This window comes from Nanorana parkeri, unplaced genomic scaffold (genome assembly GCF_000935625.1).
Source record: "Nanorana parkeri isolate BGI_ZX_2015 unplaced genomic scaffold, ASM93562v1 scaffold174, whole genome shotgun sequence".
NCBI classification, from domain to species: Eukaryota; Metazoa; Chordata; class Amphibia; order Anura; family Dicroglossidae; genus Nanorana; species Nanorana parkeri.
The window spans coordinates 1,508,252-1,520,962 of record NW_017306442.1 but is presented as its reverse complement, the minus strand read 5'-3'; the positions used below and the strand labels follow the sequence as shown (position 1 = coordinate 1,520,962).

At 41.9% G+C, this 12,711-nt stretch overlaps 1 protein-coding gene across 3 annotated transcripts in view; it reads right to left on the bottom strand.

The window, feature by feature from the left end:
* Nucleotides 1-12,711, bottom strand: part of CDK14 (cyclin dependent kinase 14) — a 387,005-nt gene that overhangs the window by 155,032 nt on the left and 219,262 nt on the right. For all 3 annotated transcript variants that reach the window (XM_018554836.1, XM_018554835.1, XM_018554837.1), the window contains one exon: nucleotides 2,357-2,450. In XM_018554836.1, coding sequence (XP_018410338.1) covers nucleotides 2,357-2,450 — 94 coding nt within the window. The remainder of the gene's footprint in view (nucleotides 1-2,356; nucleotides 2,451-12,711) is intronic.

Here is a 12,711-nt window from a genome sequence, read left to right as displayed (position 1 = left end):
TTGTTAATAGCTAAGATACCTGAATGCATTTTTAATAATAATAATATATAATATAATATAATAATAATATTTTTAGTTAGGATGTTCAGATAGTAGTGCCGATACTTGGCATTTTCATGAGAACTACCAGGGTTGCAGCGGTTGCAGCTGGGACCTGGCTCTGGCGCTCCACCACTGTCCTGAAATCATTACTCTGTATTGTTTTAGAAAAACTGTCACATGACAATAAAACAAAAATGTATCTGTACTTGTATCTGTGAGTACAGCCAGTAAAAGAGTCCCAGACCATTGCGTTTCCTCCTCCATGTTTGATAGTTAGTGACACACACTGCCGAAATATTGTTTGGAAAAATAGCTTACTCAAGTGTGTATAAGCCCTGCATGTCTAATTCTGAGTTATCAATCCAAGACCTTCTTCCAGTTTTCAGTAGTCCGCTGGCGGTGGATTTTGGCCAGGATAATCCTCTATTGCTTATTTTGTCATATTAACAATGGCTTCCTAACAGTCGCTTAACCTGTCCAACCTACAGCTTGAGGACTTCTCTTGACAGATGAAAGTGAGACTTGCGTACATTGGCCACTGCTAAGCTGTGCTTGAAAATGTTGTCCTCTGAGGCACCTATCAAGCTACCTGTTGATTACCAAAAACTTGTTTTCTGATTCGGTTGTGGCTTTTATTCATGTCAGAGTCACTGCCTTTTGATCATGTAAGATACTGTACTCACTGACACGTTGCCTTTCTCTGCAATTTATCTAAAGGAAGACCTACACTTTTAAAGTTTACAGCCCTAAAATATTTAGATTTTTTAAGGTTGAAAGCTATTAAAGTTTTTTATAACCTACCCTATTTGCCGGCGTATAAGGCGCGTTTTTAGTCTTAAAAACATCCCCCGAAAATCGGGGGTCTTATACACCGGGTACACAATGTGCGATGGATGTGCGGTAATACTGTATGTACAGTAGCTTCGGCTACATACAGTTTACCGCGCTGAGCCAATCACGGCGAGCCATGTATTCTATTAATGAATACAAAGCCTGCCGTGATTGGCTCAGCGCGGTATACTGTATGTAGCCGAAGCTACCGTACATACAGTATTACCGCACATCCAGCGGGCTGACAGGTTAGCCTCCCTGGCGGTCTGATTATTTTATTTAAATTTTTTCGTTTTTGTTCCATTTTTTTTTTTTTACTTTTAAAATTGCCGGCGGTTCTGTTCCCCTGCAACGCGGACGCTCGTAAGGGATGGAACCCGGAACACGGAGGACACAGCGGAGATCGTGGACAAGGTAAGAGACTGTAATCCCGAGTGTGGCTCGGGGTTACCGCTTATGGTACTGACAATTAACCCCGAGCCACACTCGACGAGTATAACACAAAACCTATGTTTTAACAGAAAAATTAGGGGGGTCGTCTTATACGCCCAGTCGCCTTATACGGCAGCAAATACAGTACATTGTTTTTTAACCCCTGGTTACTGCTTACCTTTGCACCAAGTTATTCACTGGACTTGAACCACTTAAAGATCAATAAAAACTGCAAAAAATGTGTTCCAAAACCTTTGACTGGTAGAATATACACTGCCTGGCCACACAAAAGTAACTACTTAGATTTAGCTAAGCAAATAGGTAAGAGCCTCCTACTGGATAAGTGTTATGATCTAGGGCTGCTTTCAGTTGGTGATGTCTAGGTTCAGCAATGTTATGTCCTCAACAAATGAGGTCAACTGCCAACCTGAATATACCAAATGATCAGATTTTTCCATTATTTGATTTTTTTCTTCCCTGATGGCACATTGGGCATATTCCAAGATGACAATGCCAGGATCCATCGGGCTCAGATTGTGATGAGTGGTTCAGGGAGCACGAGACATAATTGTCACACATGGATTGGCCACCACAGAGTCCAGACCTTAATCTTTGGCATGTGCTGGTGAAGACGTTATGCGGTGGTCTGACTCTCCCATCATCACTACAAGATCTTGGTGAAAAATGAAATAAATGTTGTTGTGACATTGCATAAGCTTATCGAAACGATACCACAGGGAATGTGTGCCGTAACCAAAGCTAAAAGGTGGTCCCCCAAAAATGAACGCACGGTAATATTTTTGGGGTACAGGCAATATAAATACATTTACCTATAGATATTGTTTTTCCCAAATGTGGAAGGATATCCTAGTTTGTAACTGGGAAATGCATTATGTATCTCATATTCCTAAGGACACCAGACCAATTAAACTGAGAAGGGCATACATGTATGTTTCTAACGAAAGCAACATGCATTTTATAAGACTGTCCATCCCGAATCTCATGAATAATAACCAACGCAGAGATATGATAAGGAAATAAACAGACTTACCAGAAATATTCGTTCCAGTTGGTCCTGTATGTCTTTCATTCCTGGAAAAGCAGCTGCACCCTGGATCATTTCTACAAATATGCAGCCCACACCCCTGCCAAAAAGAGAGAAGAGCTGCAATAAATGCATGGATCACTGTGAATTATGCATGTCATGTGCCATCAACATACAGGCTACTCTGCAATTCCAACATACACAAACCAACTGTCAATCAGCCAACCAATTCAAACTGGAAATATGAGCACGACGTCTTCGGAAGTCTATTATTTTATGCTCGCAAATCTCCTGCAGTGAAATCAGAGCTCCATAACACCTACACTGCTGAATAGAGGAAATGAAACAAATATTCTACAGCGGAGCTGTTTGGATTTCTATAAATAACTTAATGTTATTAGCTTGTGAACTGACTGTTTATGAAGTTGAAAAGGCTGGTAATGTGCACAATGGACGACCATCAAACCATTTTTCATACACGCATTATTTCTATATTCAAATGTACAAACTCATAAAACAGCATGGAGCCATTTATTGATCACTATTAACTGATTATACTGAATCAGCAATAAACTGAATGAGCGGTTAGTAAATCTTTAGCAGTAATCAGTTGAGTTACAGTGTATGGTATGTTGGAGAAATCCTATTCATCCCATTTCATGTTCACATGACCAGTGGCGTCACAACGGGGGTGCAGCCCGCACCCGGGTGACACCATTGGAGTAGTGACGCCAAAATGACTGTCATTTTGGTGTCACCCCCTCTAAAAAGTCAGTCATGGACCGAGAGCCCAACAGTGTCAGGAGAGAGGAGGATACCCGGTGGCATACCTCATCCCACCGGGTGAATGTCCTCTCCTCTCTTTGCCCGCATCCATCACTAAGATGGCCACCAGCAGGTGTCAATTAGAAGGCCACGCATGCTCGCTGATGTCACGGCAGGGTGTCACCCGGTCTCCGCTTCCGGTGACATGTGGCCTTGGGACGCCCCCTGCACATGACCACCTTACAGTATAAATATATAGCCAAGACTTTCTTTTTCCAGTTTTACCTAGAGAAGGAAAGCGTAAATTCTGTTTTGGCTTGACATGCACTTTTACCTGGATGAGGCAAGCTGCAAATTGCCAAGTGTAATCACCTGCAGCAACTAATGTATTTATCACTGCTCTCTGAACAACCATCTGTAAATCCTAAGGGCTGGTTCACACCTAGGCAGCATCATTTGTGCGCGTTTGTATGCATGGGTTCAGCGTGTAGTTATTTGCACGTTTATGGGCGTCTGGTACATTTTTACACATGTGAAAACACGGGCACATGAAGACGCGTGTTTTGACTGGCAGTGGTTGCAGGGGGAGGATACTGATGGCAGAGGAGCCATAGGCTGCTTCTGTCATCAATCAAAGAGAGAAGGGGAGTGGCCTGCCACAGGGCTGTGTGTGTCTGTGTTGTGCCACTAAAAGTGCTTCTACTACTGCTCAAAAATGCCTAGGTGTGAACCAGGCCTAACAGCCTGGCTTTGTCTGGTTTCAATGACCCATGTCTGGTTTCAAGGACCCATGACAAGCAAGCAACCAGTGAAGTCTGAAAAAAGAGCTCCTGATTTGCACACTTGTTCCGGGTCAATGATGCAAAAAATACTGAAGCCATAGAATTGGCAAGGAAGACAGGCAACTAACAGTTTTAGAAGGAGAGTTCAGTAAGGGCACCTTAAATGTCCCACCAGTACAGATTTTCTTTAAGTTTCACAATAATTTCAAGAAGAAAATCCCACAGCTAGTTAAAATAAAAAAGTCAGACTTCGATACTCGCCTTTAATCCAGTGCAATCCACCAAGGAAAGTTCACTCCTCCACTAGATGTTACTCTCCTCCGGGTTGAATGAAACCCAGTATCATTCAGCCCACTTCCTGTGAATGAAGGCCATCATGGACATTTTTGCTTTTGCATGGGGTCACTCTTTAAAATTCATACTGGGCCCCTAAATAGGGTAAAGGTCTGGCTATGGTATGAATTTTGGAGGGGGGTCACGCATCTTAGATTCCGATCTTTTTACATTTTAGACTGGGGTGGCTCAAAATTTGCATACTTTTAAAGGGTGACTTGACTGAATAAGATTGAGAAATGTTGCATTAGAGGGAAGACGTTGAAAATCTTGAAATTGGCTTTGAATAGCACTAATTTTCATTGTTACAGCTCCAACGCAAACGAACCTTCTACAATAACAGCGCTCCGAGCTCTTGATAGCTAATTCCACAGAACAATCAGGAAAGGTAATTTGACCCAAAAGCCAAAGCAATTTTTTTTCATTTGTATATTTGGAAGAAAAAAGTTGCTTTTTAAAAAAATATTTTGACATAAGGCAAAAGGGAAAAAAAATGGCCCGCTAATCAATGGCTATGACTAAAGTAAATTGGAAAAGTAGGTGATTACATATAATGTTCCATCTGTCCTGCCTGGTTACTGGAGAGAGCGGATTGATTAAACTGCCAGTCATCATTTGCCTTCCTCAGAGGTCCATTACAGAGCCGCAGCCACAATAAATCTTCGTCAAGTGCTCGCGGAATCAGGAATGAAAACGAGTCAAGTTTTAAAAAAAATGAAGTTCCAGAACTTTCATTACCAGAAAAAAATGTGTTTAACTGGCTAGACTTACAATGGAGATACGAACAACATCTGTCGGCTAAAAACCTAATTTGCAATGAGGGAAATGCTGCGGACGAGGCCGAGGGGGACAAGTCAGGCAGTAGTAGCAGTCACTGACACCCGAACGGGAGGTATTTTGTAGGCTGCTGCAATATTTAGTCTGTCAGTAGAAACTGGAGCGTTGGAAACACTAAAGTCAATTCACTTAGATAAGTTCTTTTAAAGCTGCTACTCCAGACACAAAACAAAACTGCCACTAACATTAAAAAAATGCAAGAACCCTAAAAAATAGAGAGGTTTAATATTTAAAGTGTATGTAAACCCTAAATGTATTTTTCAGAATTTTTGGAAAAACATTTTTATGATAATGATGATGAAGATTATTGTTGTTAATAATAATGTTATTTTTTTATAATAATGTTATTTTTTTATAATAATGTTTTTTTTATAATAAAAACAATATTAGTATTAATAGTAATGTTATGTATAATAATAACAATGATAATGTTTTATTAATAATAATACAGTAATAATAATAATTATTATTATGATAATGCAGGATTTACATACAACAGTTTGTGCAGTACTTTACACAATACAGGGAGACAGTACAGGTGCAATACAATTCCATACAAGAGGATTAGAAGGACCCTGGAAATGGCTAACTGTATATAGTTTCTAAATCTTTTTTTTTCTTTTGAATCTGTTGCTCTTTGTAACCGAAGATCATACCAGTAGAAGTATTTCCTGTTGCAAGCTAACACTAAGGGTGGTGTATTTATAAAAAGAATTTGCAGAGCAATTCACACTGGGAAACTATAAGGCTGGGTTCACACCTAGGCGTATTGAATATGCGCATTTCGCGTCGCACGTTTTTACCGCGATTCGCGGTGACAAACAAGTGTTTCCGAGGGCTACTTGGCTGTATCCCAATGGAAACGCGAGACCAAAACGCCCCAAAGAAGTACATGTACTTCTTTGGGCGTAGGCCTTTCTGTAGCGCGTTCAGACGGGCTGAAATACGGAAAGGTGTGAACCATACCCGTAGAAAACAATGGGATTTTCTAGTTTGTACGTTTTGTAGAGCGTTCATAGAGCGTTGAACCCGCGACAAAACGTAAAGGTGTGAACAGGGCCTTAGACAGCCAACAGATGACTGAAGGGGTTCGAACAGCAGGTTATTACTGCTGCTAGTTATGAGGCAGTAGCTTAGGAGTGTATTTATATAAACAATTTTCACAGCCATTCGGCGTGCCAAACTGCATATAAATTTCTCCAATGGAGGCAAATATGAATGTTAGTAGCATATTCCTTTCCAGATTGATTGTAATATTTGGTGAATAATACATTATAGCCACAAGGTGGAGCTGAGGAACTTAGGAAAAAAATACTTATTTCCCATGCTGCTCAGCTCATTCGAGTGGCCATAATGTGGTATTTTCCTGATATTACATTCCACCTACAAAGAAAATAAGCTGATATGCCCCTTCAATCATCTGTCCGCTGTCTGTCTTATAGACATTTTAGGCAGCTCAATTGCTAACTGAAGGAGCGCACACAGCAGGCTAACACCCACTACAGGTTGCCTGCAGAAAACTAGAGGAGGGAGCGGAGACATGGCCAGTCACCCTGCACAAAAAGAGAGAGCAGCAGTGACCTGTCTTTATCACAGGAGGGGGCAGAGACAACACCAGTTACCCTGCACAAGGAGAGAGAGCAGCAGTGGCCGGTCTTCATCACAGGAAGCTCCTGCACAGAGGCAAAGAATAGAAGTTGCTTTGTGCTGGATTACTGCACAGATCAGGAAGAAATACACAAAAGATGCCAAGATTTAAGAAAGAATACACAGGGCTCTTGTATTTAGCTAAATACAGAACCCCTCCCTCTTGTGTTATAGAGATGAGTGTGGGGGCTCTTTAGTTTTGTAGTCCAGCAAGGGAGAACTCAATATTGACAACACCATTAGGAGTTTCAGTGCGGCAGAGGCAGAGTTGTCAACAAAAAGGAAGTTAGCAGTTTACCAGATTTCTGGCAGGATCAACTGGGGTTTCCTGTACTTGCAGCATTTTTAAAAAGGGACACTTGTAGTTTCACAGCAGCTAGGTTGTCAAGGTTGCCTACCCTTGCCATGAGGCGATGCAAGAGTCTGACAGCCCTCCCATGGGCAGATGCATGAAAGGATTGGTAGTTCCATCACAGCTTAAGGAGTTTGCCTACCCCTGGTTTACATTATCAACTGACCAATGCCAGAAAGACATTGAACCAAAGAGTCAAAAAGTCAAAACCAGAATGTTCGCCGGCATCCATGGCCAGGCTAGGTCACAGTTTACATTTAAGAGACATGGTTTTGTCAGCCCCAGAACACTTCCGGCAGCAAATGGACAGCTGTCGCCTCCGCATTCATACGCAGAGGAAGCAGCTGCTGCAGAGGGGCTCATTGTCCCAAGTGGCAACAAGCAGTTAAAAACAAAAATCAGATCTCAAGTCAATTCTGAAGTACATTTTCCTATACGGTATTGTGGAAGAAGAAGAAAGTGTGTGCAGGCTGCTGAGCATTTATCATTCTAGAATCTTTGTGTTGGCAGCAAATTGAAACTCTGCATCTCCCAATTCCCAAACATTTCCCCCGCTAAGGAATTTGTGAAATGTTAGTTCCCCTGCTCTGACGCAGCTACACTTATTTATTCTATTAAAGCCTTTTTTTATTTAAACCTTATCGGGATGACATTGAGTATGTTAACCCCTTCGTGACTGACGACGTAGAGTGTACGTTGCCAGCATGGGGGCTGTTTAAACAGACTCTCGGTGGCTATAGTGCCGCGCACGCTGGAGTGAGAGCAATAATTCTAGGGCATCTCTAAATTGATGGCCTGTGGAGGCTTTTAAAGCGTCTTCTATGGACTTTTTGGGGTACTGCATTTTTGCGGCGTTTCACGGACGCACGCAATTTGTAACCTAGGCATGTTGGGTATCGTTTTACGCGCTGTAGCCTCATCTTTTATATTTCATTTAAAAAATGGGTATTTTGTTGTGTTTTGGGGCATTTAATTACATTTTTCACTAAATGTTGGTATAAATATTAGCACAACTTAAAAATTTGCAACTACCAACATTTTATTCTATAGGGTCTTGGCATTCAGAAAATATATAATGTTTGGGGATTTTAAGTCATTTTCATGACTTAAAATGTGGAATATAACATGGGTGCAAAAAAAGAAAAAAAGGCCTCAGTCATGAAGGGGTTAAAGCACCGTGTATAGAGGACATGATTTCAATGTGCAAAATGTCTAATGGTGATGGCAACATCCGCAATAAACTGTTTACTTAACAAAGATTGGAGGCCACCACCTAAAACGGGTGGAGAAAAGATTTATCCACAAAGGGTGTAGGGGCTTCTTTTCACTCAGAGCGGTTACATTTTGGAACTGGCAACACGCCAAATACATGCTGGAAGGTTCATTGGTTCCTGTCTAAATTGGCCCTGTATGCGTGTGTGATAGGGACCTTAGATTGTAAGCTTCTTGAGAAGCAGGAACTAATTTGATGGTGACACAGTGGCTTAGTGGTTAGCATTTCTGCCTTCGAGCACTGGGGGGTCCCTGGTTCGTATCCCGAACAAGAAAATGGACACCGGCACTCCAGATGCAAATCATATCAGTCTATTTATTGACGTAAATGCAGCATATCACACTTAGTATAGGTGTGATATGCTGCACTTACGTCAATAAATAGACGTATCTGATTTGCATCTGGAGTGCCGGTGTCCATATTCTTATTCATGCAGGGGTGTGGAATTCGTATCGCCCGACGCCCGGGACATGTAGTTCCGGGCGCCGGGCACGTGGTTTGTGCACTGTTTTAGCCCTGCTACGGACAAGTAGCAGGGCTGGCTTTCTTTGAGCGCCGAGAGCGGCGCTACGAGCGGGGGGGGGCGTGGAGCGCCGAGATTTCCCAAGTAATTTGGGAAAACGGAATTACCCGCACAAATCTCCCTCCCACCATACTTACCTTTCAGCAAACGGTCCTTCCCGTCCTCCAGTACGGATGTACTATCTGTACCTGTTCCATGTTGTCTGAATTTCGCTCGCAAATTGCAAGCACTCGTTGGTCAACGCAGTCACCTGACGGCACTGACCAATGAGAAGCGCTTCTTAGCACTGCTAAATACGGTTTTGGTTAAAATTATTTTTTTTGTATCAGGACAAGTAGATTGTCATGAGGGACAAGTAGATTCGGCCCCCGCTTTAGTCCTTGGACAAGTAGTTTTTTCCAAAATTTCCACACCCCTGTTCATGTACAGAGACGGTTGCCATACCTCGACTACCATTGCACCCATCTAATCTTAATGGAAAAAGCGGTCAGGAGTGCCATGGGCACATAAACTGTATCTTGGTTCGTATCCTGGTCACTATCTGCAAGGAGGTTGCATGCTCTCCCTGTGCTTGTGAGGGTTTCCTCCCACACACTAAATACATGCTGGAAGGTTCATTGGCTCCTTTCCAAATTGGCCCTGTATGAGTGTGTGATAGGGACCTTAGATTGTAAGCTTCTTGAGGAGCAGGAACTGATTTGATGGTGACACAGTGGCTTAGTGATTAGCACTTCTGCCTTGCAGCACTGGGGGGTCCCTGGTTTACATCCCTGTCACCAAGCTCTCCCTGTGCTTATGAGGGTTTCTTTCTATACGCCAAAGACATGCTGGAAGGTTTATTGACTCCTGTCTAAATCGGCTGTGTATGCATGTGATATAGGGACCTTAGATTGTAAGCTCCTTGAGGGCAGGGGCTGATGTGAATGTTCTGTACGTAAAGTGATGTGTAACTGCGCTATATAAATAAATGTAATTATTTTATGCTTAGATAAATAAAATTAAAAAATGATTACAGTTTGTAAAACAAAATAAATTCTTAATTTCATTTTTATCTCTGTTCTGTGATTGAATTTCACAAGGTACAATGTTACATCAATCTGCGTGACTTTAACTTAAACATGGAAAACATGACCAGTCGTGTAATTATATACACATACATTTTACTGCTTTTGTTGGGTACTGTTCAGTTTTCATTTTTTCTATCCTTGGCCTAGTTTGAACCTGGTTTTGGCTAATTTTGAGACAGTGTTGGGTTACTTTTTGAAATAATATCCGACAACCCGGCCTATGGATTACAGGATCGCACTGTTGCTATGGAAACACAGAACCTCCATTCCACAGGGGATCTTTATTTAAAAACAAAATGTGTAGCAATACATCCTACCGGGACGAGACGTCAATCAAGAGCTTTCCAACTGTGCTTTAGCTCACCCTCAGAAAGGCTAAATGTTAACAATATTATCATAAACACAAGATAAAATGTGACATGTCCATTCTCACATTTCAAAACGCACGCAACCGGCATATGCTGGATAAAGGTATTAATAATTTAGCTGGTAAGATTTACTGTTGATTAAACGTTGCTGAAAACAATTACATGCTGTATTTTTTCAGAGCACAATGCAATTTGAGGGATAAAAAAAAACCTGTTTGTCTCTTCAGTAACAATAGCAACATTAGACCTTTTATTTTAAAGAGTTTTAATTAGATCTGGGACACTACAGAGCAGCCATTCAATACTGTGCTGGAAAATGCTGGTTAGAGAATAACTAGACACAGCCTAGCCAAGAAAAATTCACCGCCTGGACTTAGCTAAGCAAATGGGTAAGGGCCTTCCACTGGATAAGTGTTATGATCTGGGGTTGCTTCAGTTGGTCAGGTCTAGGTTCAGCAAAGTTATGTTCCCAAAAAATGAGGTCAGCTGCCTCCCTGAATGATCATGTTTTTCCATCAATGGATTTTTTTCCCCCTGATGGCACATTGGACATATTTCAAGATGGTAATGCCAGGATTCATCGGACTCAAATTGTGAAGGAGTGGTTCAGACATCATCTTCACACATGGATTGGCCACCACAGAGTCCAGACCTTAACCCCATTGAGAATCTTTGGGATGTGCTGGAGAAGATTCTACACAGAGGTGCAACTCCCCCATCATCACTACAACATCTTGGTGAAAAATGAATACAACTCTGGACGAAAATAAATGTTGTGACATTGCATAAGCTTATAGCAATGATGCCACGGGGAATGCGTGCCGTAATCAAAGCTTAAAGTGACATTAAACCCTCAGATTTTTTTAACATAAACCAATACTGTAATGTGTGCCTTACTGTAATCCATGGTAGTTTCCCTTCTCTTTGCTGCTCTTCCTTTTAAATCCTCATGTCTTCTCATGCTTGGGGAGAACTTCCCTTTTCAGCTCAGGGCCTCTTCCTGTAGTGCTGGCTCGGGTTACAAGCCTATACACAGACACCATGTATCCATTCCAGAGACAAGGCAGTCTGCTGCAAAACAGAAGTTCTGCCCAGCATGAGAACAGATACAAATTTAAAAGGAAGAGCAGCAAAAGAGAAGGGAAACTACCATGGATTACAGTAAGGCACACATTACAGTATTGTTTTATGTTAAAAAATCTGAGGGTTTAATGTCACTTTAAGGTGGTCCAATGAAATATTAGAGCGTGTTACTTTTTTGGTGTATATTTGAGGAAATATAGTCATTTAAAAAAATGACAAAATGTGTATTTATTTATTTTGTAATCATGGTTTTATTATGCTATAATTGTACATTTCAAACTAAAACAGACCTGTCACAGACCTGGGCTACCTACCCTCTTTCATGAAACTTGGCCCAACTGCTTCATGTCTTCCACTGGTTCCTACTTGTCGATGGAACGGTCCATCAGGCCAATGGGTCAATAGACTTGGAAGGCATGAGAGGCCAAAGTCACATATAACTTCAGTTGCCTACAATTCTGAAACTACTGATCATTTTGCCATATGTTTTCTACTGATGGTAACGATTACTTTTGCTTGTGACAGGTTTACTTTGAAGTTTAAAACTTACAGGAAAAATGGGATTAGAGAAACTGCGGTAAAAAGTGCTTAGTGTTTTCTGCGCTTTAGGGACTAGATTATATATCTCATATTCCTAGCTTAAAGGAGAACTATCAGGTGAGTGCTTTTCACTCACCTGATAGTTCTAGCCGACCTGTGACAATGAGACTGTTACAGGTCGTCTCAGTAGAGGGGGAAGTGAGCAAACAAATACCGGCGTTCGCTCACTTCTCGATCCTGTCACAGCTCCCTGCCGTGACAGGGGAGTGGCTGGATTCCCCCGTCCCCGCTCCGATCCTCCAGCGCTGACTGGTGGAGCAGGGGGCGGGTACAGCTGGCTCTGCCTCTAGATAGGCAGAGCCAGCTGTCACTCACGCAGCTGGGCGGATCCAGACATAATTGTCAGGATCCGCTTCAGCTGCAGCGTCTCAGTAGACCGCGAGCTGTAGCTCGCGGTCTACTGAGCTTAGGGTGACGGGAGGACGCTAGTTTGTGCCCTCCCGTTACCATAAGGAGAACTATGGGGAAAAGCCCTAACCTCATAGTTCTCCTTTAACTTAGAGAAGATACAGCATTTTTATAGCCAATTTTTTTGTTTTGTTTTGGATACAGTAGGGAATATTCAAAACCCCTGTCTGTTTTGTTAAGCTCTTGGTCTCCTATTAGTAAGATGTCCATTCACATCCTGACTCCAATACTCAACATCAAATGAAAATTAGTGGAGAGATCATCTTATAGATAGTTGTCACTGGAACAATAGAAGACTTCCTTTAACCATAGTTTGAATGACA